The sequence below is a fragment of the Dysidea avara genome, chromosome 5 (assembly GCF_963678975.1).
Source record: "Dysidea avara chromosome 5, odDysAvar1.4, whole genome shotgun sequence".
In the NCBI taxonomy this organism is placed as follows: Eukaryota; Metazoa; Porifera; class Demospongiae; order Dictyoceratida; family Dysideidae; genus Dysidea; species Dysidea avara.
Window position 1 is genome coordinate 23,158,745 of NC_089276.1, and position 26,019 is coordinate 23,184,763.

At 37.4% G+C, this 26,019-nt stretch overlaps 1 protein-coding gene across 2 annotated transcripts in view; it reads right to left on the reverse strand.

Annotated features, from left to right (window-relative positions):
* The window catches only part of LOC136256448 (uncharacterized), a 57,395-nt gene that overhangs the window by 3,629 nt on the left and 27,747 nt on the right, over positions 1-26,019 (reverse strand). The window contains exons 7-20 of one of the 2 annotated variants that reach the window (XM_066049406.1): positions 25,693-25,786; positions 25,517-25,639; positions 23,635-23,793; positions 17,386-17,544; positions 17,163-17,334; positions 14,047-14,148; positions 13,911-13,999; positions 10,035-10,091; positions 9,660-9,808; positions 7,206-7,344; positions 5,465-5,599; positions 2,024-2,146; positions 1,833-1,979; positions 1,614-1,786 (exon numbers count right to left, since the gene is read on the reverse strand). In XM_066049406.1, coding sequence (XP_065905478.1) covers positions 1,614-1,786; positions 1,833-1,979; positions 2,024-2,146; positions 5,465-5,599; positions 7,206-7,344; positions 9,660-9,808; positions 10,035-10,091; positions 13,911-13,999; positions 14,047-14,148; positions 17,163-17,334; positions 17,386-17,544; positions 23,635-23,793; positions 25,517-25,639; positions 25,693-25,786 — 1,821 coding nt within the window. Of the gene's footprint in view, positions 1-1,613; positions 1,787-1,832; positions 1,980-2,023; positions 2,147-5,464; positions 5,600-7,205; positions 7,345-9,397; positions 9,545-9,590; positions 9,610-9,659; positions 9,809-10,034; positions 10,092-13,910; positions 14,000-14,046; positions 14,149-17,162; positions 17,335-17,385; positions 17,545-23,634; positions 23,794-25,516; positions 25,640-25,692; positions 25,787-26,019 lie in introns of those variants that run through there. The other variant, XM_066049407.1, reaches the window with a different exon arrangement.

The window sequence follows — 26,019 nt, forward strand, 5'->3', positions numbered from 1 at the left end:
TAGGAAGTTTTCTAAATCAGTTAGAATGGGTTGACATTGGTTTCTTCACTATATAGAGCCCCTCAGATGATGTGGGCCAACGTTGAAACCGGGTCACTACTGCTGACCCGGATGACCCACTGACCCGGATTTGACCCGGATTAATTAAAGCCGAGACGTATTTCGGCTAGTCTCGAGCAAGCGAACAAGTCTATATTTTGAGCGTTCGATTCGTGTTGAGTAAATATTGCAACTTCAGCCTAGCTGTAGGTTGAAGACAAAAAAAAAAAAAAAAAAAAAGGTCTTCACCTACTGACAATAGCTACCCTCGCGTATGTTGGTAATGCGATAAGTGGGCGTGGCTCACGAAAAAGTTACGCGATAGCGTTTATAAGTTTCCACGTCGTCAAATGAACAATTTCGTTTCTCACGTGATCCAATCCGGGTCAGACCCGGATAAATTGTAAACCGGGTCAGACCCGGATGACCCGGAGAAAATGTGACCCGGATGACCCAACCCGGTTTCAACGCTGATGTGGGCTTGGCTACCCACAATTATTTACCTTGGCCTGCAGCCTCGGTAATTAAGTTTGTGAGTAGCCTCGCCCACATCGTCCCCGGGTCCCTAAATAGCATAGAAACCTTGTCTACCCATTCTAACTAATACATAGTTTATAGATACTGGACCAGTAGGGAGTGTTCCCAGCCTTAGATAATTTCCTTAAAATTGGACCACACTGGACTGCCAACATGCCTTAATAACTATGGGTGTACGTAGTTAAACACCCGTGGACTTGTATTTTCCTAAATTGGTATTTATCAACTAAGTGATGGCATTGTTTTCAAGAAAAGAGACAATTTTACACACACTGTTAAAACAATTTTATCATTTTAACAAATTCTTTATTACAACTGTATTGTAATTTCTTGTTTGAATGAAAAATATAAGAAATTATGAGTTGCACAGCAAGCAGTTTTTGCTTGGCAAGATAGTTGCAGGGATTTATTTTAGGCAAGCAAAAAGGAAAGTACATGTTAGGTTTTTCCTAGAGTTCACTTGGGAACAGTGGGCTCTAAATAATTGCACGGTACAGGTCCCCATCTTGCCTAGGTCTGTTAGTTATGACTGATATTAATGTGTTCGATATAATTACTGTTGTGGTTAAGTTGTTATACTTTGTCATGTTTCTACACGTATATAATAGTTTAGTTTGTTATAGATGTTGGTATTTGATTATAGCAGTAGCCATTCCTACAGCTGCACACCCATATACTATTGTTTAGTCAGTGTGTTAATGTGAAGTAGTCTCATTGTCTCACAATCCTTAGCATTGTTCTTGATGGAATGTTGAACATAATTTGATTCAAATCAGCAAAAAGAACTGCAATTTTAAGTGTAATGAATAGGTTAAACAAACATACAAAGTATAATGAATATTATGCATGAACTAAATTCTATATATGTATAACATTCACCCAGCTTTGAAACAATACTACAATACCTCTATAACCAAGTTTCGCAAATTTCAATGTATATATATATGTAACCACACAAGAAGCATACATAGTTTGGATATTAAATCACAGCACAGGTAGTCTATTGGACTTTAGAGGATTACTTATAAGGTACTAACCATTTTGCAAACTTCAATGGAATTTTAGCAGTAATCTTCACCACAACCACTACACACAACACCACCACAGGGAAGTAGTAAAATGGTGTTAGTATAGCAACGTGTGTACTGATTGTGTCCACATGTCCGCACTGGTCAATACTGAAGGAGTGATCAGCACCATACACCACATCCTGTAAGTATACCAATATCAACATGTTCTCATCATCATGTGCTGACCTTAAACTGACTAGTAGGAGCCATCATTAGTAGTAGTAACTGATCTACTAGTATAACAATCTCCAGTACATTGATGTACTGTTTCTGATATGGTTGATAATATGCATATACTGCCACACAAGTCATTGTCAGTAGCAGAACTGGAGCCTGTTATTATAGTCTAACAATTATATTTTCAGTGTTACACTTACCAAGTTTCCAGGGTCAATCACTACAAACGTAATAAAGAGCAATCTTCTGATTAATTCAATTGGCGCCCACCAGCAACAATCACCAACAAAAGGACTTTGCAATACTTTTCGTAGCACAGGGCTCTTTCAAGTTAATGAACATAACATAATAAACACTTAAACGTATCTTAGCACATGGTATGTTTGCAAAATGATTGTTATTGTTATTGTTAGTGTAATGTCTCTGCTTTGTATAAATGAACAGGGATTGTCAGGCCATGCTTCTAGAAGCACTTGATGCAATGATTTGATAGAAAAACACTTCACATGTGATTTCTCTGTGTTGAACAGAATAAAAATAAAACAAAACGGAAAGAACCCAAGTAACTTGGGAAAACTTTTGCTGGTGTCATTCACCCTTTGATGTATCTAGTAAAATGTTTAATGAGCAAGTGTATGAACAGTTTAAGTGTGACTATGGACTACAGCAATAAAAGTATGTCCCACTGGGTACAGTGGAACCTCAATTATCCAAAATAATTGGGGGGAAGGGTGTTTAGATAATCGAAAGTATGTAAGATCAAACATCCATACATTTATGTACTGAGCATTGCTCAACTACCCTAATAAAGCATACACTTTTTGACAAATTACCCTAATTGAGCAGTTGATTTGGTGTTTGGATAATCAAGAGTTCGGCTAATTGGTGTTTGGATAATCAAGAGTTCGGCTAATTGGTGTTTGGATAATCAAGAGTTCGGCTAATTGGTGTTTGGATAATCGAGGTTCCACTGTACTTGCATGCATATACATCAATTTCTAACTTTTATGATATACAGTTTACAGTTACAGGGTCATAATAATAACTTCTCTTAATAAACTATACTAGAATTTCAAGTAAAAAGAAAAGCAATGAAACAGGGGAAGCCATGTATACCTCAGCTTCACTGGCAGGGGTAGCAACAAAATTAAAAGTGAAGGGGCTAAGAATGTTGCACAGTACACAAAGTACACTCAGTATGTGAGGCATGCTGCATCTAAGAAGGCCTCGGGGCACACCCTCACAGGAAATACGGTATCTGAAAGGTAGTTTTCTGAAATTTGAATTTTTAATTTAAAACACATCTGCAATGTTTTATTTGAGTACACGAGTGCTCAATTACAGTAGTTAGAGTACCTCGACCATAAAGTGGAAAGGCAGTTAAGCCCCCTGTAAAATGAATGTGGAGAGGCTCTAGACCCCTATAGCCACCCCCCTCCCCTTGTTGCTATGCCTATGTATACCTTATTCCATAGCTTGTCAATAGAATTAAGACATACGGTAGTGTGCTGTGTGGCCCAAGAAGCGAGCGTGCCACACATGATTAAATGTACACTACAGTAGTTAAACTGCAAGTTTAAGCAACTTCTTTTGTTTCATTGTTTCATTTTTATTTTTATGACCCTAACTTGAATTTAAATTACTTAATTGTGACTGTCTCTGGGAAAACCAGTCTTATCGCCCATTTAACAGTATCGAGAAATGTTGGTTTTAAATATTCAGAGTGCTGTAGTTGGCCAATGGTGGTAGCTATGTATACCAAATTTTCACACATTTTACAACAATATCTTACCTTCCTGGTCATCCACTAAAGAAGTAGTCAACAGCTAAGTTTCCCACCATTTTAGATAGTTTTAAAACCAAGGTTGACTGTATCAGGCAAGCTGCAAAACAGGTGGGAGGTGGGGGCCTGGAAGGCAGGCAAGATGGTGTTCAAAAATTGAAAAAGAACATGTTGGGATAAATTAGGCCAAGTTACGGGCCATTCAGGGCTCAGAACTGGCTAAAATGAAAGGAAATTTACAGCACAGGTCATTGTCCAACACCATGGAACTTTACAGCCACACACAGCCATCTCCTGGTTGGCCAGGGCTCCATCAAGACCCCAGACCATTCGTATGGCTCGCCACTGTGCTTTAAAAAGCAGCCAGCAAAAGCAGACCACTTTACTCTGGTCGACTGTGACAGTAAACTTGATAGTGCATTCATTAAGCTTTGTGTTTGTGTGAAAAAATCTAACTTCCTGTCTTGGGTGATAAGAACGGTTTTCGCTGATCCAGTCACAATTGTTTTTGGAGCAAACACATGACTGTTGAACCTGTCCTTACTTATCAAAGGAAAGTATGGTGCCAGACATATTCATATCATTAATTTCGCATCTTAACATAGCAATTATTGATAAGCAACATTGCCATATTGCTTCAACAGTATTTAGTTACATACTACAAACAGGGTGAGAAAGCTTCTGCAATCAATTCATCCACTTTATGAAAATATGTGACCAGATTTTACAAAACCGTTCCAAATCGCACATCAGGCAAAATCAAACTAATACCTTCAGTGGATAGCTACACTATTGCACTAGCAGTTTTGACACTCGGTATACCACTCAAACTACTTGAGGCTGGTTTCAACAGACGTCTTTTCTGGGTGGTGTGTAGAGCTTGAGTGGCGGTTTTAGGCCTTGTGAAGGACCTGGCTTGGCAAGAACCAGTGGTTTACTGGTGGACAGCCTGATAATGTTGGCCAGAGGTTTTTCTGTGGATTTTGCTCCATATCAGCCACTAAGGAGCCAGCACAGTCCTGTAATCTTGTCTCTGGACTCCAATTGTGGTCTGCCTCCGTTTTGAGGTCTAACCCTTGCCCACTCCTCCACCCCTTGGTGAGCACTCGTGATACTACTTCACTCATCCAAATGCTCAGATTTTCTATCTTATTTGGCAGGAAACTCTACAAGCAGCTACAAGTACTGGAAGTGGCCTGAAAGGTAATAGATTGATGCATCTTTTGTGTAAATTTCATATGTGTGCTTGCTATCCTTGGAGAGGTTACGCTGGCTTGAATTCTTTAAAACCGTTTATCTCGAAACTTCTAATGTGCTTTGGATCATTTTTCCAAAATCCAGTCACATATGAACAATTCCTTATGATAGTCAGAACAAGAAGCCATTTATATGTGACCAACATGTCAATATAATAATATGGTAGTGGATAAATAAATGGATACAAAACAAAGGAAAGACCATGATTCATGTCTGCAGTAAGTGAAAGGCATGACTCTGGGTTGAACTGGGAAAAATACTCAAGCCTAAGACTTAATCATATAGTTGAGTTATGCTATGTTAAATAGATAGCATTTTGGTCACAATGAGTTTGGACTTATCCAATACTAGTGCTGTAAAGCAGGGATGACTTACATTTTCTGCAAAAATATATTTAAAATCAGCCTTTTTTCCTTTCACAATGACATGACTACCATACTGCATGATCAGTTCAGTGAAAGTAAATGTATGTACTAAAGATGTACTATATATAGTACATCAAGTTCAGATGTACCAGTCCTTTGTATTGGTACTTTCTATCATATATTGCTGTGGATCATACTATCATTTAAAATCTCTTTGTTTAGACTATTAAACACACCTTCAGTTTACCCACTGCAATAGCCATCACAACCACAATCAGGACTACACACTGTGTTAATACTAAGACTGCAAAAACTGCTAAGGCAAGATGTCTTCCTGTAAAGCATTCCACTGTACCATCCACATACCATCTCTAAAAAAGATATATATGGTAACAGTTCAGAAACTTGTAAAAATGATATGAGTTGTATAGGCTCACAATAATTACCAATTTACACAACACTACAGAAGACAGGATGAACATTTATTAATTTATTCATTATTACCAGGCAGATGGCAATTGCCAATGTGCCCAGGGGGAAATTTACACCCCAACTAACATATACACATATGCACACAAAGACACATAGTGCTAGGCAACCAAGTGAGTTTGCAATCTACAATTATCTTCTTAACTGTTTTATGGTTTGTCAGTCATGTTTTCTTATCCAAATTCTTTGTAAAAAGCCTCATTGCTGCTCTTCATTTTCATACAGAAGTAAACAAGACATGTCCCTGTTTACTTGCTATTTCTAGTAGCCTAGGAGACTAGCTACACCATTTTGGGATTGTTTTATACATGTAGAGCCCATTGAGACAGGCAATCACAACCTGTACTTCAAACTGGCATGAATAAACTACCTTATCAAATAACGTTTACCTGTCAGGAAGGCTAATGATGATTCTGTACTGCTTTAATTCCTCAGATATAGGCTGCTTTTAAGACATACATACACATTTGTCAAGAAAAAATACCAACAAAAAAAGATTCAATGATTTTAGGAAACCAGGCTTTTATGTGCACAAGTATATGGCATAAGTGCAGCACAAAAATATTTTGATTGATCTGATACACAAGCAACCAAAAATTTGCAGACATACTGTACTATATACTGTACTATATAGCAGTCATGAGAGAATGAAGAACAGTACACTATAGTGGGAGGTATAGTCACTGTCATTTAGACAGTTTTTCAAAATTAACTGTACCTTAACATGCATAGAGGTCTGGTCTGGAGTTATATATATAATTATCTCTTACAGGAAACTTTTAAATTTGAAAATTGAATCTCAGAGCAATTTTTAATTAGTGGCACACGCATACCTGAATGGGATATTGCTATGACTATCAGACAAATTCTGTAATGCAGACAGTTTTGGATCAATTGCATAATTACACTTATGCATCCAACTGAATGTTCTATTATAGTACTTAGGTGACTGCTCTATTAGAGTACCTCAACATTGTATACTCCCAAAACTAATAATATGTACAATAGGTAATAATGTTCCATTGTTACTTGACCTGTAGCACAATCCTAGTAACCAAAGCAAAGTAAGCTGACAAAAAATAAAAATTCCTATAATTTAACCTATGGACATAGGAAAAAGTGAGGGGTAACTATCCTCCACTCTTCAAAGTGGGAGTGTTTGCTCCATCCATATCCCACCCCCCATTTCTTTGCTCCCTGACAGAGGCGTAGGAAGATATTTAACTTATGGGTGCCCAGTTGTGAAGCTGAAGACTTAAAAAAAAAAGGTTGTGACTATAGTCATTGACTGCTCTATTAGAGTATCTCGATCTTTTCAGTATATATAGTAATCTTTTCCATTGGTTAGGCAACTGGAAATATTTATGGGTGCCCAAGCACCCATGGCACTCATGCTTCCTACGCCCCTGCCTGAGGTGTTGGATAGATAACTTTGTTAATGTAACTTAAATAAAATACTGTTATTATGCACTATTACATGCTTCATACCAGTTCATTATTTCTGTGATATCTACCACGACAATTCAATACAGACACTGAAGTATTGACAACATCAGTGTATAGCAACATTATCAGTAGCCACAGTCCACTCTGTGATACCCAAATGTTTGTAGCCATTGGAGCTTTCCTAAAGATACGTACAACTTCACATGTCACCTGACATAGCAAAATAATTACACTTACAGCACAATTATATAGCAACAACTTAAATAAACGGCAAAACACATGTGAGAGAACTGCTGTAGTGATACACTGCTTTGGGAGCACTCTGCAGGGTGTAATAGAGTTCACTGGTTATAAAAACGGAGCTTATACGTATTATAGTGCCACAGTGTTCAGTTAAGTTGAGTATAAGTGAGTTGCAGGATCCCTATGTGGTCATGGTCATGCTGTGCAAAATTCCTCAATTGACAGTTAGCATTCATGAATCATACAACAGCAAGGAACTAGTGGGGAGCCTTTGTAGCCTAAAGTGACTAACGAGCTATGCATGTAGAGTCAACAGTTGTAAGTAGCCATGCCATGTACTTTAAAATCTCCCTTCAGGTAATTGTTCATTGCATCCACTGTACAAGGTAAGGTTGATTTCTTCATTACTTTGGCCTGAGAAGTGCCTTTTCGTCAATTGAAGCAGTTACAATGCATGCAGTCCTTCTATGCATCCCATTTCTTTCTTCACTACTGTGTAGGTGTTGATTTGCGGGCAACACATTATGGTTACTACCATATCATGAAAATTGTCCATAAATCTATAGTGACTAGATGCAGAGGTGCTTTTCATACTAGTATCGCTGTATAATGGGTGGAAAACAGCTAAAAATGAAGCAGAATGATGATAGTTGATGTGCACACTTAGTTGCATGGGCAATTAATTTTTACAATGTTGCTGGTGCGATTCTTTCCTTTGTGATATGAACTGGTTTACCAGTAATGAATTATGTTATTACCAAAAAGTAAACAAGTACAAGGAAAGATCTTGCTGTTGAGAAGGGATCATAGAAATAAAATGGTGAAACCAGGGAGGACATCTACACTTGCAGCTATACTGGAATTCCTACTTCAGACATTCCTTCTAATTTTTTTCTAGTATTTGTAAATTAACAATCTGAAAAACATTGACTTCAGGAACAAATTTTCAATGGCTAGCTGACATCAAGAGTACATAATATATGTACTCTTGCTGACATGTAGTACAACATGAGCAGATCACTTAAAGCAGGCACATATACCCATGAGACTTGCCTGGTAAAAATGGCTTTGGAAACTATGTGCTACTGCTTGCTTATGTGCTATACAGGTGTTTTAAGAGAGAAAACTCTTATTGTATGGTATAAAGAAAAATAAAACAAATTTACTAACTAACAATTACTAGTACAGTGGAACCTGTCTATAATGGTCACCTTGGGACCAGATATATCTGGCCTTTATATACAGGTGGCTGTTATAGAGAAAACCTGCATAAGATGGTCTGCAGCATTTTAGTGGCTATGACCGTTATAAATGAGTAATTATTATAAAGAGGCTCGTGCCAACGCAATAAAGTCACTCGAATACAGTAATAATTTTACTGGTCTTTATACAGAAAGGGCAAGGTGAGCTTGCTATGAATGTTGGTTATAGCTATTGAATATGTTTAAGCAGTGAAGCCTGATAGTTTATATAGCATTCATTGAAAGGCAGGAAGTGTGATAATTGCGCATTAATTGAAACGGTGCCGTGGTGTCAGACCATTGGCTCAACAAGCCACCATAAAAGGAAGCGACCGCTATACGAAGGATAAAGTTATGCATACAGTGATTCATAGGCAAATTCTTGGTTGGCCGTTATACGCGTTAGACAGGTGACCGCTTAATGCAGACCACAATACATACATTTGTATGGGAAAATATTTGGGACCCCGTGACCATGGCCGTTATACAAAGGTGACCGCTTAATCCAGGTGACCGTAACGCAGGTTCCACTGTACAAGGCATGATTTTTTAAATGTAGCAATGCAACAATTTCAGTAATCTACAGTACATTCTCATGAATTTGATGAACAAAGAAATTATGTAAGGTTTTGCTATTTTACTATGTATATGCATGACATTCACAGTAGCTAAACATTATCATTCACTCCTTAACAGCTACTATGCATACAGGTAGGCATTCAAGCATGGCTGTGAAAGAATATTCTCATCCTGTAGTACCATATTTATTAAAAGGCAAAAAGAACATAATTATGCATACACTAAGACAACATGTTATTAATTGACAATCCACCACCAATAAAGCAAGCTCAGTTGTTGGTATAATTGAAAGTAAAAACGTTCTCTGATGTTCTGCACCTACAAATTCCATGGAACATATTATATGGCCACAGGTTTTTAAAACCTGAATATTGGAATTCCAACTGTAATTAAAGTTAACAAACATATATGTACGTTGAGGTAGAGCACAAACCTGTTGATTATGTGAAAGATCACTGCAATCACAGTTGTCAACACAAATGGTATATATCTGATAGTGTAGGATACTAGTGCAGTCATTCCAGGGTATAGACAAAAATCATATGGAAAGTATAGACTGATAGTACTGCTGATGTAGTGTAGCTACAGTATGTGAAAGGTATACAGTATATCATAACACTTATGTATCTGCAATGAATGATAGCAAGAAAATGCGTTCACAGATGGATCTTCACATATGAACAGTTAATGATTTTATTTAAAGGTATATTGATCTCAATACAATCTATTATATTCAACATCTACCCTTTACAATGCAAACATTACTGATTTATTGGTATTATAAATAATTATTACAACATTAACTTACATATGGCTGAATTGCACCGAATGTTAATGGAAAGTATTTGGCAATGTATGGAGTGACCTTAATAGGTTAGAGAGTCATTAAATTTCATGTGCTGTACATTGTAATACAATAAAAAAATCACACATAACTTACTTTACAATATGCATAGATATTACAGGCTAGGTTTGCACTTATAGACAAATAACCATTAGCAAACTGAATTTTATATTATTTGTAGGTTTGAATGTTTTAAGTAACTCTCCAAATTTAAAAGGAGCATATATAGGTAATCATACAGTACGACAGTACTGTATATTAGGGATCAAGAAAGTTGGGGCTTTTCTGAATTATCCAAAAACCAGCTTCACATGGGTACTTGGCAGTATGGGTGTGATATAAGCAACCCAAAAGTGTCTACAGAGCAGCCAAAAATTCTTCCAAATAAGTTGCTATGGAATTTTATTCAGCAGAATTTTCTAACGACTATGACACTTCATAATAACTGATAATTAGGGCATGCATTCAGACATAAAAATAATTAGTCTAATAGCATGCCTGGCATCAATTCTTCTTTTTGATGTGGTATGCGTTGGTTCAATATAGTCATAGTTATTGTTAAAAAGTAAACTAACAAGTACAAGGAAGGTTGGATAAGCAACCATCCTAACTGTATGAGTGCCCAATTAAAATTGTTTACACATGTTTTCAGTATGTAGTGAAACTAAACCTAAATCAATATAATCTACACACCATTGAATTTGCCTGTTCATGGATAGTATGTTCATGGAGAGCAAGAAAACCACTGTTTCATGTCTGTACAGCAAAAGGCACCTTACTGTAGTTATGGGTGCTTGTTTATAAAATAAAGTTTACCGCCATCATTCCAGTGTTCAAGCGGTCTTCTTGTTTGTACACACAAAAGATTATAGAGAAAATATCGTGCCTTGATGTATTCGTCAGTTCATGCTCAACTAATACAAAAATAGCCAACTCTTCCTCATAGTGATGTGATAACGTTGGATGCATACTATTAGTCTGTCTATAGATTTGAGACTTCTCACCATATGGGTGAGGAATGTGAAAAAATTTGCAGCATTAAAGGATTGTATTATGCTTTCTAGCTATTTCCAGTGCTTTTCTAGGCTCAGTAGCTATCAATTATTAGATGCAGCTGGACGTTTGGCACCAGCAGTTGTTAATTATTATTTCATTCATAACCTCCACACATCATTCAAAGCTCTGCACCACGGGAAGCAGCTAAATCACCCACATTTGACTTCACATCTTACACTCCATAGCAGCTTCAAACCTTTACTAGATCACCCTACAATACCACCAAGTTGCAAAATAACCAAAAATGAACTGAAAATAGCATAAAATATTTCATTTTTGAGTCAAGTACATATTGTTAAAATGACTGTTGCGCTTGCTAAGGCCTATTGCCTTTTAATAAGATGAAATTTGTTATTTTTTTGTGAATATTATTAAAGAAGACATCCACTAAAGTAAGTAGAGTAGTAGAGTAACTTAGAGCCTTTGTTCACGAGAATTCAGGTGCTTCGCACAAAACATTGACGGCATACATTATTTGTGGTTTTAGCTTGATATGTTAAAAGTGTTAGTATAACTTTCTGCATCACATTTTTCTAGTATACTAGTGGGATATTAGTGTAAAATAAGCAACTGGTACAGTATTTGTAGCAGGGCCGCATGTCAAGAAAAAAGCTTTTTGTACCACCTGTAGAAGTTACAGCAGGTTTTAGACTATTTTGTGTAAGGACTTCTTAATTCCATAACCATGTTTCAGCCTGATGTAGGCTGGAGCTTTGTTGATCACACCCTGCTTATGCTGCTAAAGAATAGATTCCATGATTTACTTACATTGATGCATAATGAGCTTTGCATAAACTGACACCGAAAGTATTTTTGCATGCTATTACAATCGGTTCTCTAGCAAAGCTATTCAATTCTGATGGCCATACAAATCAACAAGTAGATAGAGGAAGAGTTGGTCTACAATGTGGTGGTGTTCACTTTAGCATACTGTAGTTCTCCAAATGTGTTCATAACTGAATTTTAAAAATATCCTTCAAACCAGAAATTGTGAGGTAACCACCACCTTAAGACAATCAAACCTACAAATAATGTAGAATTCAGATTGTTATGGAAAATGGATATTATTTTACATTATTACTATACTGTATAGTGGGATTTTTGTGAAGTTAAAAGTTTTAATCTGTAGTACCAGTTTTTTGCACTTCTTATTGGAAGTTACAAGTCGGCACCATGTCGATTTCACTGTATGCTTACTTCAAGCAGAAAGGAAGCCAAAGAACTGTGTTACAAGCATCACCGAGCATTGTCATCTTTTCCAAGAACACTGTTGTTTGTACCATCTATCTGCCATACATGGTGATCTCCTATCACAGAATCTATGGTAAGACACTCATCTCTGTAGAAGTACACAGTGATATCAACTGGCTTTACATTGTAGTTAAGGACAGTTAAGCAACCAGCTAGGTGGAATGAAATTACCAGCGCTATCACTAGCTAACCAGGAGCTTGTAGCAAGCAACCCAAACATATTTGCTACATGAAAGATCCTCGCAAAGATCATAGCTAAAGCACACATGTGTAATACATCTACTAGCTATACTATAACTGAGTCAGGCATAGCCTAGTATAGGATGATCAATTTGTCATAAGTATAGCTAGCATTTTTTGTAAAACTTGCAAAAATTTTAGTTTCTGCTTGTTTGCAGAATGTTATCTCACAACAATTTCCCGATTTACTGTATTGGTTGACAAAAGTATCATTCATCAACTATGCACAATTTCAGATACTGCACATGCCTGCCTGCCTGCCCGCCCGCCCGCCCGCCCGCCCGCCTGCCTGCCTGCCTGATGATTTCAGGCAAGTATAACTCAATAACGGCTAAGGCTACGGACTTGAAGTTTTCACTGTTCAATGTCGCTTCATTCCGAAACGTGCCTTTTGGCATACCACTGTATATACAATGCACACATCATGGACTTACCTTTGTCCTCCTTTGTACCCCATTTCTTTTTGCTGACTGCCCAAGGTTTTGAATCTCGGTAGTGCGATGTATGACTTCCTCACATTTGTAAATGCAAATTGTCTGTATTTTCTGTGGTGACTGGATTAATTCTGATACTGTTCTTAATTTGCAATGCTGTGTAACGGGCTGAGAATAGGTAAAAGCAAAGCATAATGGTCACCTCACTTTCAAGTCAGTAATTGATAGTTAGGGCATGCATAGTTTTTGTGGTGACTGGATTAATTGCAGAGGCGCTTCTCCTACTGTTCTCTGTTTGTAGCACTGTGTAGTAGGCTGATATAGCTGAAAGTGAAGTGTAATTACCACTTTGAAAACATTAACTCTGGTGCCATTCTTTTCTTTGATGCAATATGAGCAGTCATAATAATGTAAAAAAATAAACAAACAAGAATAAGAAAAAAATTAAGAAGTTTAAGTTCGATTAAGGATCATACAGTAGAAAAAAGCAGGGAAACAATGGAGGTATACTAGTGAACATTTAATCCCTAATTCAATCACATAGGGATTACATGTTCACTAGTATATCTGCAGGTGTAGGCGACCTCTCTTGTTTCTCTACTTTTTTCTATGACCCCTAATCGAACTTAATTTTCTTTATACTTGTATTATGATTCTGAGTAACCATGAGGCTCACTGCCAAAGATTATGGTAAAAACCTCACTAAAATTTATTTACATATTTACTATCTCCTAGTGTGGATGACAATTCTACAGCCATACCATGCTGGAAAGCTTTTAATCCAATTACATTGTATGTAGGAGATATTAGTGTGATGTCACACTCTTGATTAATCACATCTTTGACTTGTACTACTTACCTGTATGTAGTATAAAAATGGATAGAGCCATGCGAGTAGAGTGGCATGTGATAGGAGAATAACAATTATTACTATGACATTTGCAGTACCTATAAAGCATACAACATATGCAATGAGCCCTGTGCTAACTGCATACCTAATCCAACAATTAACATAGCATGATCATATCCACAGTCCACACACTTGTCAAGGAGAACACTAACTCCTTTGTTAGCATGACACTTTCCACATAAGTGACCTGTGATAGATAATGTAACATACACATTCATCATGTTCAAGCTACACACATGTGCACATTGTTAAATTTTGTTGTAGCATTTTTGGTACAAATTTAAACTAATGATCCTGGTTACATAGCACAACATTATTTTGTAATGCAAGCATGTGTGAATATACATGTGTACATGATTTTACATGCTTTAAGTACCTACAGTACATACATATGTGACCCAGTCTTGGAAAACCTGCCTCATCACCTATTTGAAAGTATTAAGAAATGTCAGTTTTAACTATTTAGTACGCTGTAGCTTGCCAATGGTTGAAGCTGTGTGTACCAAATTTTCACATGTATTCCTTACCTTCCAGAGCATCCACTGTACAAGTAACCAACAGCTAAGTTTCCTGCCATTTTAGATAGCTTTAAACTGAGGTTGACTGCATCAGACAAGCCCCAAAAGGGGTAGGTGGCGGGGCCCCGAAAGGAGGGTAAGTGGCTGTTTAAAAAATTGAAGAGAAAGGCATAAGGATGAATTACAGTAGGGCAAGTTATGGGCCATTCAGGTCTCAAAACTGGCTTAAATAAAAGGAAATTTACAGCATGGGTCTTTATTCAATACCACAGAGCTGTTAAACGATATACAACCACTCCCAGGCTAACCAAAACTCCATTAAGACCCCAAACCTCACATATGGATTCCCACTGTACTTGGAAAAGCAGACCATGCAAGTCTAGCAGATTTTGATTGCAAAATTTGATAGTTGGGGCAAGCCTGAGCAAGCCCCACACTAGAAAGTCACCTACATAAGATTTGTAGTTGACAATGTCTGGCCAAACACACAAAAAAACAAAAGAATCAATAACTGACATGTTTTACTGGTAAAATCGTTTGTCGTATGCGCTAGTACATGTACTGGATATCTTTGTAGTGCATGGATGGAGAACAAACACTAAGAAGGAGAAGGGAGTTGTATAGAATAAGTAGGACCAATGAGACACCAGAACAAGGCAATGCCAGAACGAAGAGAAGGCAAAGGGAAAATGCCAGAAGGCAAGCTCAGCTCACAGAGTGCCAAAGGCAGGAAGATTTCCTACAAACAATGAGAGACAAAACCAGTACGTTAACATATGTGACTGGATTTTGGAAAAATTATTCAAATCGCACATTAGAAGTTTCGAGATAAACAACTGCAAGAATTCAAGTCAACATGACTTGCCAAGGATAGCAAGCAAGCACGCGTATAAAATTTACACTAAAAATGCATCAATCTATTACCTTTCAGGCCACTTCCAGCACTTGTAGCTGCTTGTAGAGTTCCCGCCAAATAAGATAGAAAATCTGAGCTGTTGGATCAGTGAAGTGGTATCACGAGTGCTCACAAAGAGGCGGAGGTGGGGGGTGGCAGGGTGGGCAAGGGATAGACTTCAAAATGGACACGATTGGAGTCCAGACACGAGATTACAGGGCTGTGATGGCTCCTTAGTGGATGATATGTAGCAAAATCAGCACAAAAAATGTCTGGCCAACATTATGAAACCAGTGATTCTTGCCAAGCCAGGTCCTTCGGAAATTACCACTTGAGCTCTACACGCCACCCAGAAAAGACGTCTGCTGAAACCAGCCTCAAGTAGTTTGAGTAGTAGTAAGGTTCAAAATTATTAGTACAATAGTGTAGCTATCCACCGGAGGTGTTAGTTTGATTTTGCCTGATGTGGAATCTGGATCGGTTTTGTAAAATCTGGTCACATATATAACCGTTTCATTAACCTATCATATTCACTATCATAGTGGCAGAGTGGAACAAGCAGAAGCCATTGTTGATCCTGAAACATCGCCACAATTTCCACACCTACAGCACCTTGATGTTGATGGCCCAACAGTTATCTCCAAATCAGAGATTTCATAATGATTTAGCATCACTGCAGCAACTGAAGTGCTCAATATGCTTGAACATTCCCCATCTGTCTTTTTAAATGATGCAAATTGCTGTACACGATTTAGTACCTAAGCTATTTTCTGCTGTAATTACTTTATTGTATCATGGCAAGCATCGCTGAAGAACAGAGTTATTTCTACCATGTTGAGTACCAACTAAGGGGTACCAGCTACTTTCACACTTTAGCAGCAAAATTCAATGACTGTGATCCTGATTCGAAGATTCCGGTGATCCCCATGAACATAATTATAACTTTTTGGATTTCTGATCAGCAGAACAACAGATGATGACTGATGAGTATAACTAAAGACAGAGTCAGTGAACGGTGCCAATGTTGTCCCGACTGCCACACCTGCTTACATACTCCCTATAACAACAGTAATTGTAATTGTTCCTATGTAGCTATAACTAGCTTAGTGAATCCTATTCTGATGGTCTAAATTGGCAATAATAGTGTAATTCGACAGGAAATCCAGTTGATTAAAGTTTGCTTGTTATTACACGCCATACAGCAATACTGATGAAATGGCTATAGTCACACTCTTTGTGTGTGCTAAAAGTGCTATAGCGTACTTATTACTTGTATACTTACTGTCTCTCTTCATCAGTTAACACTAGCTATGTGAGAGTTTGTATGTATCTGTATGGTGTACATAGGTATCACATATTTCAACTGGTTTTGCAAGTGATATGTAACCTCCCAATTTAGCCTTGCAGGGCCTACTCACTACTGTGTTTTCATTATGCAATATTGTTGTGGAAGTGTGTACTGGCTCAGTTCTACCATGATACAGTATAACACATTCATATGATAACTATAGCCCGCCAATTAGTCGAATACTAACTCAGGCTCACTCCATGATGCTGTCTAGTTTATTCATGTAGCTTAGTGTTCTTAGTTAAAAATCAAATCTGCTGTCAAGGGAAGTAAGACTGGATTTCCCAAACCCAGTCACATAACAGTCTATCATAAATGCAACTTAACAAATCATTCCTATTCATACCAATAATAATAATTATGTACATATGTAGCTATAAGTGCAAATGTGTTGTATGAAAGAGACAAGTATACACTATAACTACAGTACTTATCTGCACCTTCCCTATCACAAACACACTGTAGATCATCATTATCAAAATAGTATACACTACTACATGTACCAGTCACATCATCCAAACTGGTACAACGACAATATCCAGGTGGACACCAGTGATATATTAATTCTCCATTGACATTAATGTCTTTTATTCTGTGTGCCCAGTAACCATCCTACAATAATGACACGTTCTATTTTGTTAACAGTGAGTAAGTTTTACATACTTTTATTATTAATTTCCTTGTACCAGGTAAACAGTTAACAATGTCTATATTCTTCTCATCATTACACCCACATGAATATAAATCTTCCAAATCATTACGCCGTAAAGTATGACCAGGTGGACATGGAGTAATGGTCAAGTTGAATTGATGTACCTTATCCTGTATAGACACAATGAATAACATGATCAAAAGTATCTGTAAGATTTTATTTTTTTAAATATAGATATTTTAACTTGTTTATTTTGAGACTATCTGCTGATGTGCACTATCCGTACGTTACAGATAACACACATTAGCAGATACGTAGTCTTAAGATAAACAATATTCAGCTATAATGTAACTAAGAACATTGTAGCATGAGACCTTTCATCTTAGTTGCATGTATTACATTCACTGGTGTATATGTTTTTGTCATTTCATAAATTTAAAAAAAGTTGACTATGTATATGAACACTGACATGGAATGGGCACCGATAGGCTTAAAATGGAGAAAAATGAGTATTGATGCAGAGTTATATATTGGTACCACTTGGTACAAAGTTATAACCAGTACAGGGGCGTACCAAGGGGGGTTTCCAGGGGTTTCAGGAAACCCCTTTGGATTTTACAAACTACCTGAATTGAAACATTAAGAAGTTGAAACTTCAGGTTTCCAGAATGAATCTATCATGGAACAGGATGAATTTTAAACTTTTATCTTAGTTAAATATCAAGACACACGATAGTGTGTCGTGCGGCCCAAGAAGCCGGTGCGCCACACCGTGAGTATATTAACAGGAAGAAAGAAAACGCAATTTTCACACCTATGTAGCTCTGTGATCGCTTATCCGATTGGAACCAAATTTACTAGAGACGTGCCGCCCGGTTAGGGGAGTCTACATACCAAATTTGAAGAACATCACTCCAGCCATTTCCGAGATACGAGCGAACAAAATTTCGTTTTAATTTCTTCGTTTTTTTCTTCTTCTTGTTCATCTTCTTCATTTCGCACACTTCGCAAAATCCGCCATAAAACACGAATGCGAGCTCGGATCGGGCTGAAATTTGGCACACTTAAAGGGCTCATTAAGGCGGATCTCTGTACCAACTTTGGTAGGAATCTGATGAACATTCACAGAGTTATGACCGATTATTTTCGTAAAATAAGGTCGAAGGTCTGTCACGCCTACAAGGTAAACCCCTTGGAAGAATCAGTTGAAAATTGATGTGTAGATGGAGCAACCATCGTAGGAGTGCCTTTTTGTGGTTCGAAAGGAATCGGGATAAAGACCATGGAGATATGACACAAAACCCAACCTGTGTCAAAATTACGCTATCGATTTTTATGAATAAAAAGCTATAAGTTTTCGTGTCTACCAGGCAAACCGCTTAGAGCAACGAGCTGAAAATCAGTATGTAGCTGGAATAATCATCATAGAAAGTTCTTGCAGTAGTACAGAAGAATCGGATTACAAATCACTGAGTTATGATTCGAAAGGCAACTACGTGCAGCAAATGCGAGATCGACATACTCTAATAGAACAGTCACCCTAATAAAGCATTCAGCTGCATTTATAATTTACTCAGTTATATTACATTGCAAGTTATTCTGTATGGAATTCAGCTACAAGCAAGTCATCCTGTAGTCAGATCAGCTAGAAGAAGGTACCTAATAGAGAGTTCAGCTACAAAGAAGCCATCATGTAGAGAGTTCAGCTCAAATAAATCACCCTTTAGAGAATTCAGCTACAAACAAATTGCCCTGTAGAGAGATCAGCTAGAAGAAGTTACCTTGTAGAGAGTTCAGTTACAAAGAAACAATCATGCAAAGAGTTTAGCTGCAAACAAATCACCCAGTAGAAAGTTCCGCTATGAACAGATCACACTATAGAGAGTTCAGTTAGAAACAAGTCATCCTGTAGAGAGATCAGCTAGAAGAAGTCACATTGTAGAGAGTTCAGTTACAAAGAAACAATCATGCAAAGAGTTTAGCTGCAAACAAATCACCTAGTAGAAAGTTCCGCTATGAACAGATCACACTGTAGAGAGTTCAGTTAGAAACAAGTCATCCTGTAGATAGATCAGCTAGAAGAAGTCACTTTGTAGAGAGTTCAGCTACAAAGAAACCACCATGTAAGAGAGTTCAGCTGCAAACAAATCACCTGTAGAGAGTTCAGCTAGGAACAAGTCACCCTGTACAGAGATCAGCTAGAAACAAGTCATCCTGTAGAGAGTTCAGCTAGAAGAAGTTACATTGTAGAGAGTTCAGCTACAAAGAAACTACCATGTAGAGAGTTCAGCTGCAAACAAATCGCCCTGTAGAGAATTCAACTACAAACAAATCACCCTGTAGAAAGATCAGCTAGAAGAAGTTACCTTGTAGAGAGTTCAGCTACAAACAAATCACCCTGTAGAGAGTTCAGCTAGAAACAAGTCACCCTGTAGAGAGATCAGCTAGAAACAAGTCACCCTGTAGAGAGTTCAGCTAGAAGAAGTTACATTGTAGAGAGTTCGGCTACAAAGAAACTACCATGTAGAGAGTTCAGCAGCAAACAAATCGCCCTGTACAGAATTCACAGCTACAAACAAATCACCCTGTAGAAAGATCAGCTAGAAGAAGTTACCTTGTAGAGAGTTCAGCTACAAACAAATCACCCTGTAGAGGGTTCAGCTACAAACAAGTCACCCTGTAGAGAGTTCAGCTAGAAGAAGTTACATTGTAGAGAGTTCAGCTACAAAGAAACTAGCATGTAGAGAGTTCAGCAGCAAACAAATTGCCCTGTAGAGAGTTCAGCTACAGACAAATCACCTCATAGAAAGATCAGCTAGAAGAAGTTACCTTGTAGAGAGTTCAGCTAGAAACAAATCACCCTGTAGAGAGTTCAGCTAGAAACAAGTCACCCTGTAGAGAGATCAGCTAGAAACAAGTTACCCTGTAGAGAGTTCAGCTAGAAGAAGTTACATTGTAGAGAGTTCAGCTACAAACAAATCACCCTGTAGAGAGTTCAGCTAGAAACAAGTTACACTATAGAGAGATCAGCTAGAAACAAGTCATCCTGTAGAGAGTCTAGAAGTTACATTGTAGAGAGTTCAGCTACAAAGAAACTACCATGTAGAGAGTTCAGCTGCAAACAAATTTCCCTGTAGAGACAAACAAATCACCCTGTAGAAAGATCAGCTAGAAGAAGTTACCTTGTAGAGAATTCAGCTACAAACAAATCACCCTGTAGAGAGTTCAGCTGGAAACAAGTCACACTGTAGAGAGTTCAGCTACAAAGAAACTACCATGCAGAGAGTTCAGCTGCAAACAAATTGCCCTGTAGAGAATTCAGCTACAAACAAATCACCCTGTAGAAAGATCAGCTAGAAGAAGTTACCTTGTAGAGAGTTCAGCTACAAACAAATCACCCTGTAGAGGGTTCAGCTACAAACAAGTCACCCTGTAGAGAGTTCAACTAGAAGAAGTTACATTGTAGAGAGTTCAGCTACAAAGAAACTACCATGTAGAGAGTTCAGCTGCAAAAAAATTGCCCTGTAGAGAATTCAGCTACAAACAAATCACCCTGTAGAAAGATCAGCTAGAAGAAGTTACCTTGTAGAGAGTTCAGCTAGAAACAAATCACCCTGTAGAGAGTTCAGCTAGAAACAAGTCACCCTGTAGAGAGATCAGCTAGAAACAAGCCACCTGTAGAGAGTTCAGCTAGAAGAAGTTACATTGTAGAGAGTTCAGCAGTTTAGCTGCAAACAAATCGCCCTGTAGAGAATTCAGCTACAAACAAATCACCCTGTAGAAAGATCAGCTAGAAGAAGTTACCTTGTAGAGAGTTCAGCTACAAACAAATCACCCTGTAGAGAGTTCAGCTACAAACAAGTCATCCAGTAGAGAGATCAGCTAGAAGGATCACCTTTCAGAGAGGTCAGCTACAAAGAAATCACCCTGCTTCATCTTTTCTTCTTCCTGTAGTAAAGAAAAAATGACAGGTTAAAAAACCCTAAAGCCGGCCATAGGCCGGCTTTGGGGTATACAATACAAAAAGAAGTGAAATCTAATCCAACACAGCCAAGCTGTAAAAAAAGAGTGCGGCCCTGAGAAAGGCTATGGTGAAAAAAGATGTGAAATCCAAGGTGGCGGCCAAGAAATGGCTGTGATGGTAGGTTAATGGTAAAAATTTTAATAACGACAATTCAGGTGAATTTTGTGCCAAGACCAAGCGGCACCAAATTCACCTGAATTGTTGTTATTAAAATTTTCACCATTAACCTACCATCACAGCCATTTCTTGGCCGCCACCTTGGATTTCACATCTTTTTTCACCATAGCCTTTCTCAGAGCCGCACTCTTTTTTTACAGCTTGGCTGTTTTGGATTAGATAGTTTCTAACATGATAACTACTTATAACACTGTTCTGAATTATGATTTTGGTGAAAAGATCAAGATACTCTAATAGAGCAGTCAGGTGATGTAAAATACTCTAATATAACAGTCACTTAGCTGTAGTGGAAACCCCTTTTCAAAATTCTTGCATACGCCCCTGCAGTATCAGCAGTTTTGTGCTAAAATGCAGTAAAATCAGCATAGAAAGGGTTGGCTAGCTATTCCACCTTTGGGCTAATATTGTTTCTGTGAAATTGGGTACGTACTTGCCAAGGCCAAGCAGAAGTCAGCATTTGAGCTCAACACACCTCTCAACAAACAACTCACAGTATTGTGAAGTTTAACAGATTTGTTATCATGAACCATAGTAGTGGGTCGTATTAGGGATCATGGAGGTCTGGATTTTTCTGGCCAAAAAAACCCAAAGGCCAGCTTCATAATACCATCCTGGCACCTTGGCAGTATTGGTTAGGTATAACCAAGCTAAAAAGTGCCTCCAGTACAACCCTAAATCCTTCCAGTAGACTACTACAATTGCTTTTAATATTCAATTTTTTTTAAATGGAATTTTTTCCACTGACTAATGATGCCTTCAAGCAATCAGAACTCGAAGACTATAAGCTTGCTTTTCTACTGTTAGACATTGCTTTGCTCGAGACGTGCCTGTCAGTATATACAATGCATCATGGGCTTACCTTTTCCTCCTTGTTTCCAATATCTCTTAGCCCAAGGTGTCAATTTGTGGTACCGCAATGCATGGCTTCCCTAGGTTTGTAAATGGGAGTCATCCATCGTAAATCAACACCTTGCATTCTCACAAAAAGAAATGGAACACAAAGGAGGACAAAGGCAAGTCCATGATGCGTGTATTGTATGCACTGCGGTAGGTGAAAAGGAACATCTCAGGACGAAGTGAAGTTGACCAGTGAAGAAATCAAGCCTGTAGTCTATTCATTGTCGAGCTATGCTTGCTGAAGGCATCAGTTAGTTAGTCAGTCAGCGTAAAATTCTGTAAATAGAAGATTTATAAAATTCCATAGAAACTTTTTGGATGGGTTTGGGGTTGACCTGAAAACATTTTGAGCTTTGCTGTACCTAACCAATGCTACGAAGCTTGGAAAAGCCCAGTTCTTCATGATCCCTCATATACAGTACTGCAGTTTGCAGTCTAGGCAAGTGCCTAAGGAGCCACACAGCCTGGATCATTCAGATAGTACTTAAACTTTGAGGATTAATATCGTTAGCTTGATTTGCAAAACCACAATGAAGCATTTTAAAATCTCGTTCACACTTTGCTGTATTTTATAGTATCCAAAATTATGTCTAGCTATACTATCCAATATGTCATTTGTGTGCATCTTACAAAATTTTACACCTACATATACTCTAGCAAAATTACTGCTGAAAGTCATAATTGATCACTGGACTTGTAAAGGTTCTACTTAAACTACACCACCAGAAGGATAATGTTGTTTCAATCCAAAGTCAAGGCCAAGATGTTGATAAAAAGATAGCCAGTGAGTGTAGATGTGATTTAACTAGCTCTTATTCCACACTGTGAGGCACTTGACTTCATAAAAAAGGTGACAGTTGCTGAATTGAGGCATTGATAATGATATGACACACCTTCTATCCCACACTTTAGTTCATAAGCAACGTGACATTGAGGGATGAACAAGGATGATATGGTTTCATGTTGTCTTTGATCCAAATTTGTAAATCATGTTGTCTTTCATGTTTAAGATTCTCATCTAACTTCCATTCCCAGGATTTGATGCAGGGCTTCAGTGGGATATAGAAATAATCTTCTACAATGCATATAAACATATTTTTGAATAGGGAATTGAATGCTCTAAATTCTTATACTTTATACATATATCTGTACATATACTCACAGGTTCAAATGATCGAGAAACTTGAATAACATGTGTATTTTCCAAAAGAGTACTTGTAATTGCTGCTGCATTATCTGTTACAATATTGGATGTGACAAAGTAATTCGACTTTCCTGGATACATGAATTGAACTGTAGGTGTGAAGTCAAATCCAAAACCCTAAAAAAATCAGTATCAATGCATTGCATATTACATAGGATAGCCAATGCATACACTGTTTTTGTGCATATGTATATAGCTCAGAATACAAAATCTTCCCAATAGTGATACATGTACTTATAGTACATATTCAGTGATGGGCTGCTACTTTTAAAAGTAATATATTACTAATTACTTGTTACTGCCACTGCGATAAAACACATTACAGTTACATATTACTTCAGTTTAAAGTAACTAGTAATGTGTTATACCATATAGCAGGTTATTTTTGAAACAGAAATTTTGCACAAGAAGCAAAATCTGAATTTCGAAGTACTTTAATTTCGAAGAATGCTTATTTTGAAGTCCGGATGGATTTCAAATAAACAGAAATTCATGTCACAAATTATGAAGATGTGTGAATGTTTGCTAAAAAGATGGATAATCCCCATCCCCGTGCACTGAAGAGAAGACTGAGGGAGTCTCGAGTGTAGTAAATCCACTGGCTCAATCGCAGCTACGTAGCTATCTACCATAGATTCTAGAGCAGACGGCATCAATTCCCATTCTGGGTCACCTGTTTTTTGGTTATTGGCACAGTAATGATACAGTTTATCCATTATCATCAGTAGTACTGAGCTAAAACTCGAGAAATACACAGTCAAGCGAATCGCCAAAATTTGGATTATTGCTTTCATTTGTGGGAATTCATTTTCAAAGAACAACTGGATGTGGGAATATTGTTTTGAAGAGAAGGGCCTCTCGAAATACCACTTTTCAAAAATTACGAGCTATTTGGTATGTGACCATCTTAGTGAAAACCCGTCTAGTTTGCATAACTTGCGAATTTCTTTTTCTTTCCTCGGCATTATCTGCATTGTCCAAGGAATGGTTTGCCAAAGTTTCAGTGGATTATTGTGAGAAGTTTTGGAATTACAGTGCTAGATAGTAGGAAGAGCAAGGAAATCGATTTGTACAGTGACTATACTAAAATACACTACAGGCGCTTACATTTGCAGCCATAACTTTCATTTGGATTAGTCTACAGGGTTGGAATTTGGCTTACAAGATTGACCAAGGTATAGTTTTAGCCCTGCAGTCACTTGCTAATAAGTGTATAAAGGCGGTTTTACTGAAAAAATGGCGATGATTTTGTTTACATCTACCGCATTGTAAACAAATGTACGTGACATGCAATACATCGAGGATACAGAAACGAAACAAAGATTTTCAAGCTCCCCGTGAGTAGGCGAATAAGATGGTGTATAGGTTTAATTATTTTAAGACTTTCTTTCCTGAATAATTGCTTGATTAAAACTTGCAAAAAATTTTCTTTGTAATTCAGTAATTTCACAAAATCAATGCATGCTTGTCAAGTTTTCGCTGAGACGGTCACATATTACATATTACACAATGTATAAAGGTACTTCATTAGGCAATAATATTACAATAGTGTGCTAGCTAAGTAATGCATTAGTACTTGTTATATAATAATACTACAGTAACGTGCTAGTTTAGTAACGTATCAGTACTTCGTTAGGTAGTAATATTACAGTACAAGTAGTAACGCGCTACTTTAGTAATAGAATACTTATGTGAAGTAACTATCTGTTAGATATTACTAGCATAAAAATGTAACGCATTATATTGCTTCACTACTGCATTAAAACGTAACTCATTACTAATACATTATGTCCAACACTGCACATATTATTACTTATATGTACTACAACAATGTGCTTACTGGATTTCTTTGACTGTTTAAGCTCTCTAGATCTTTTATCTCAAATATTGCAAAACTAGTAAATTTCTGTTCATCATATGGTATTATGATTATGTTAATTTGTTCACCAGGATAAGCCTTGACCTATGTGTATACAAGTATGTACATGACAGTGCATTAATTATGTACAAGCTTACAGTGTTATTGAGAACTAGAAAATCAGTAGTTGAAGATATTACTGGCATTGAAGTATCAGTAGAAACCATCTTGTGATTGGTGTATTCATTTTTACTATAATATTATATATACCACTGTCACACCTCAATTCAAAGGGAAAAAAGAAAGTATAAAAATGCCATAAGTGACCATCTCAGCAAACCTGACTTGTTCGCACAAGCATGCATTTTGAGAAAAATGAACTTTAAAAAAAAGGCTAATTATGGATGGTACAAAGAAAAATGTACAACGTATTTATCAGGTCATTACTCAGAGAAGGAAGACTCAGGTTGATTAAACTATACACC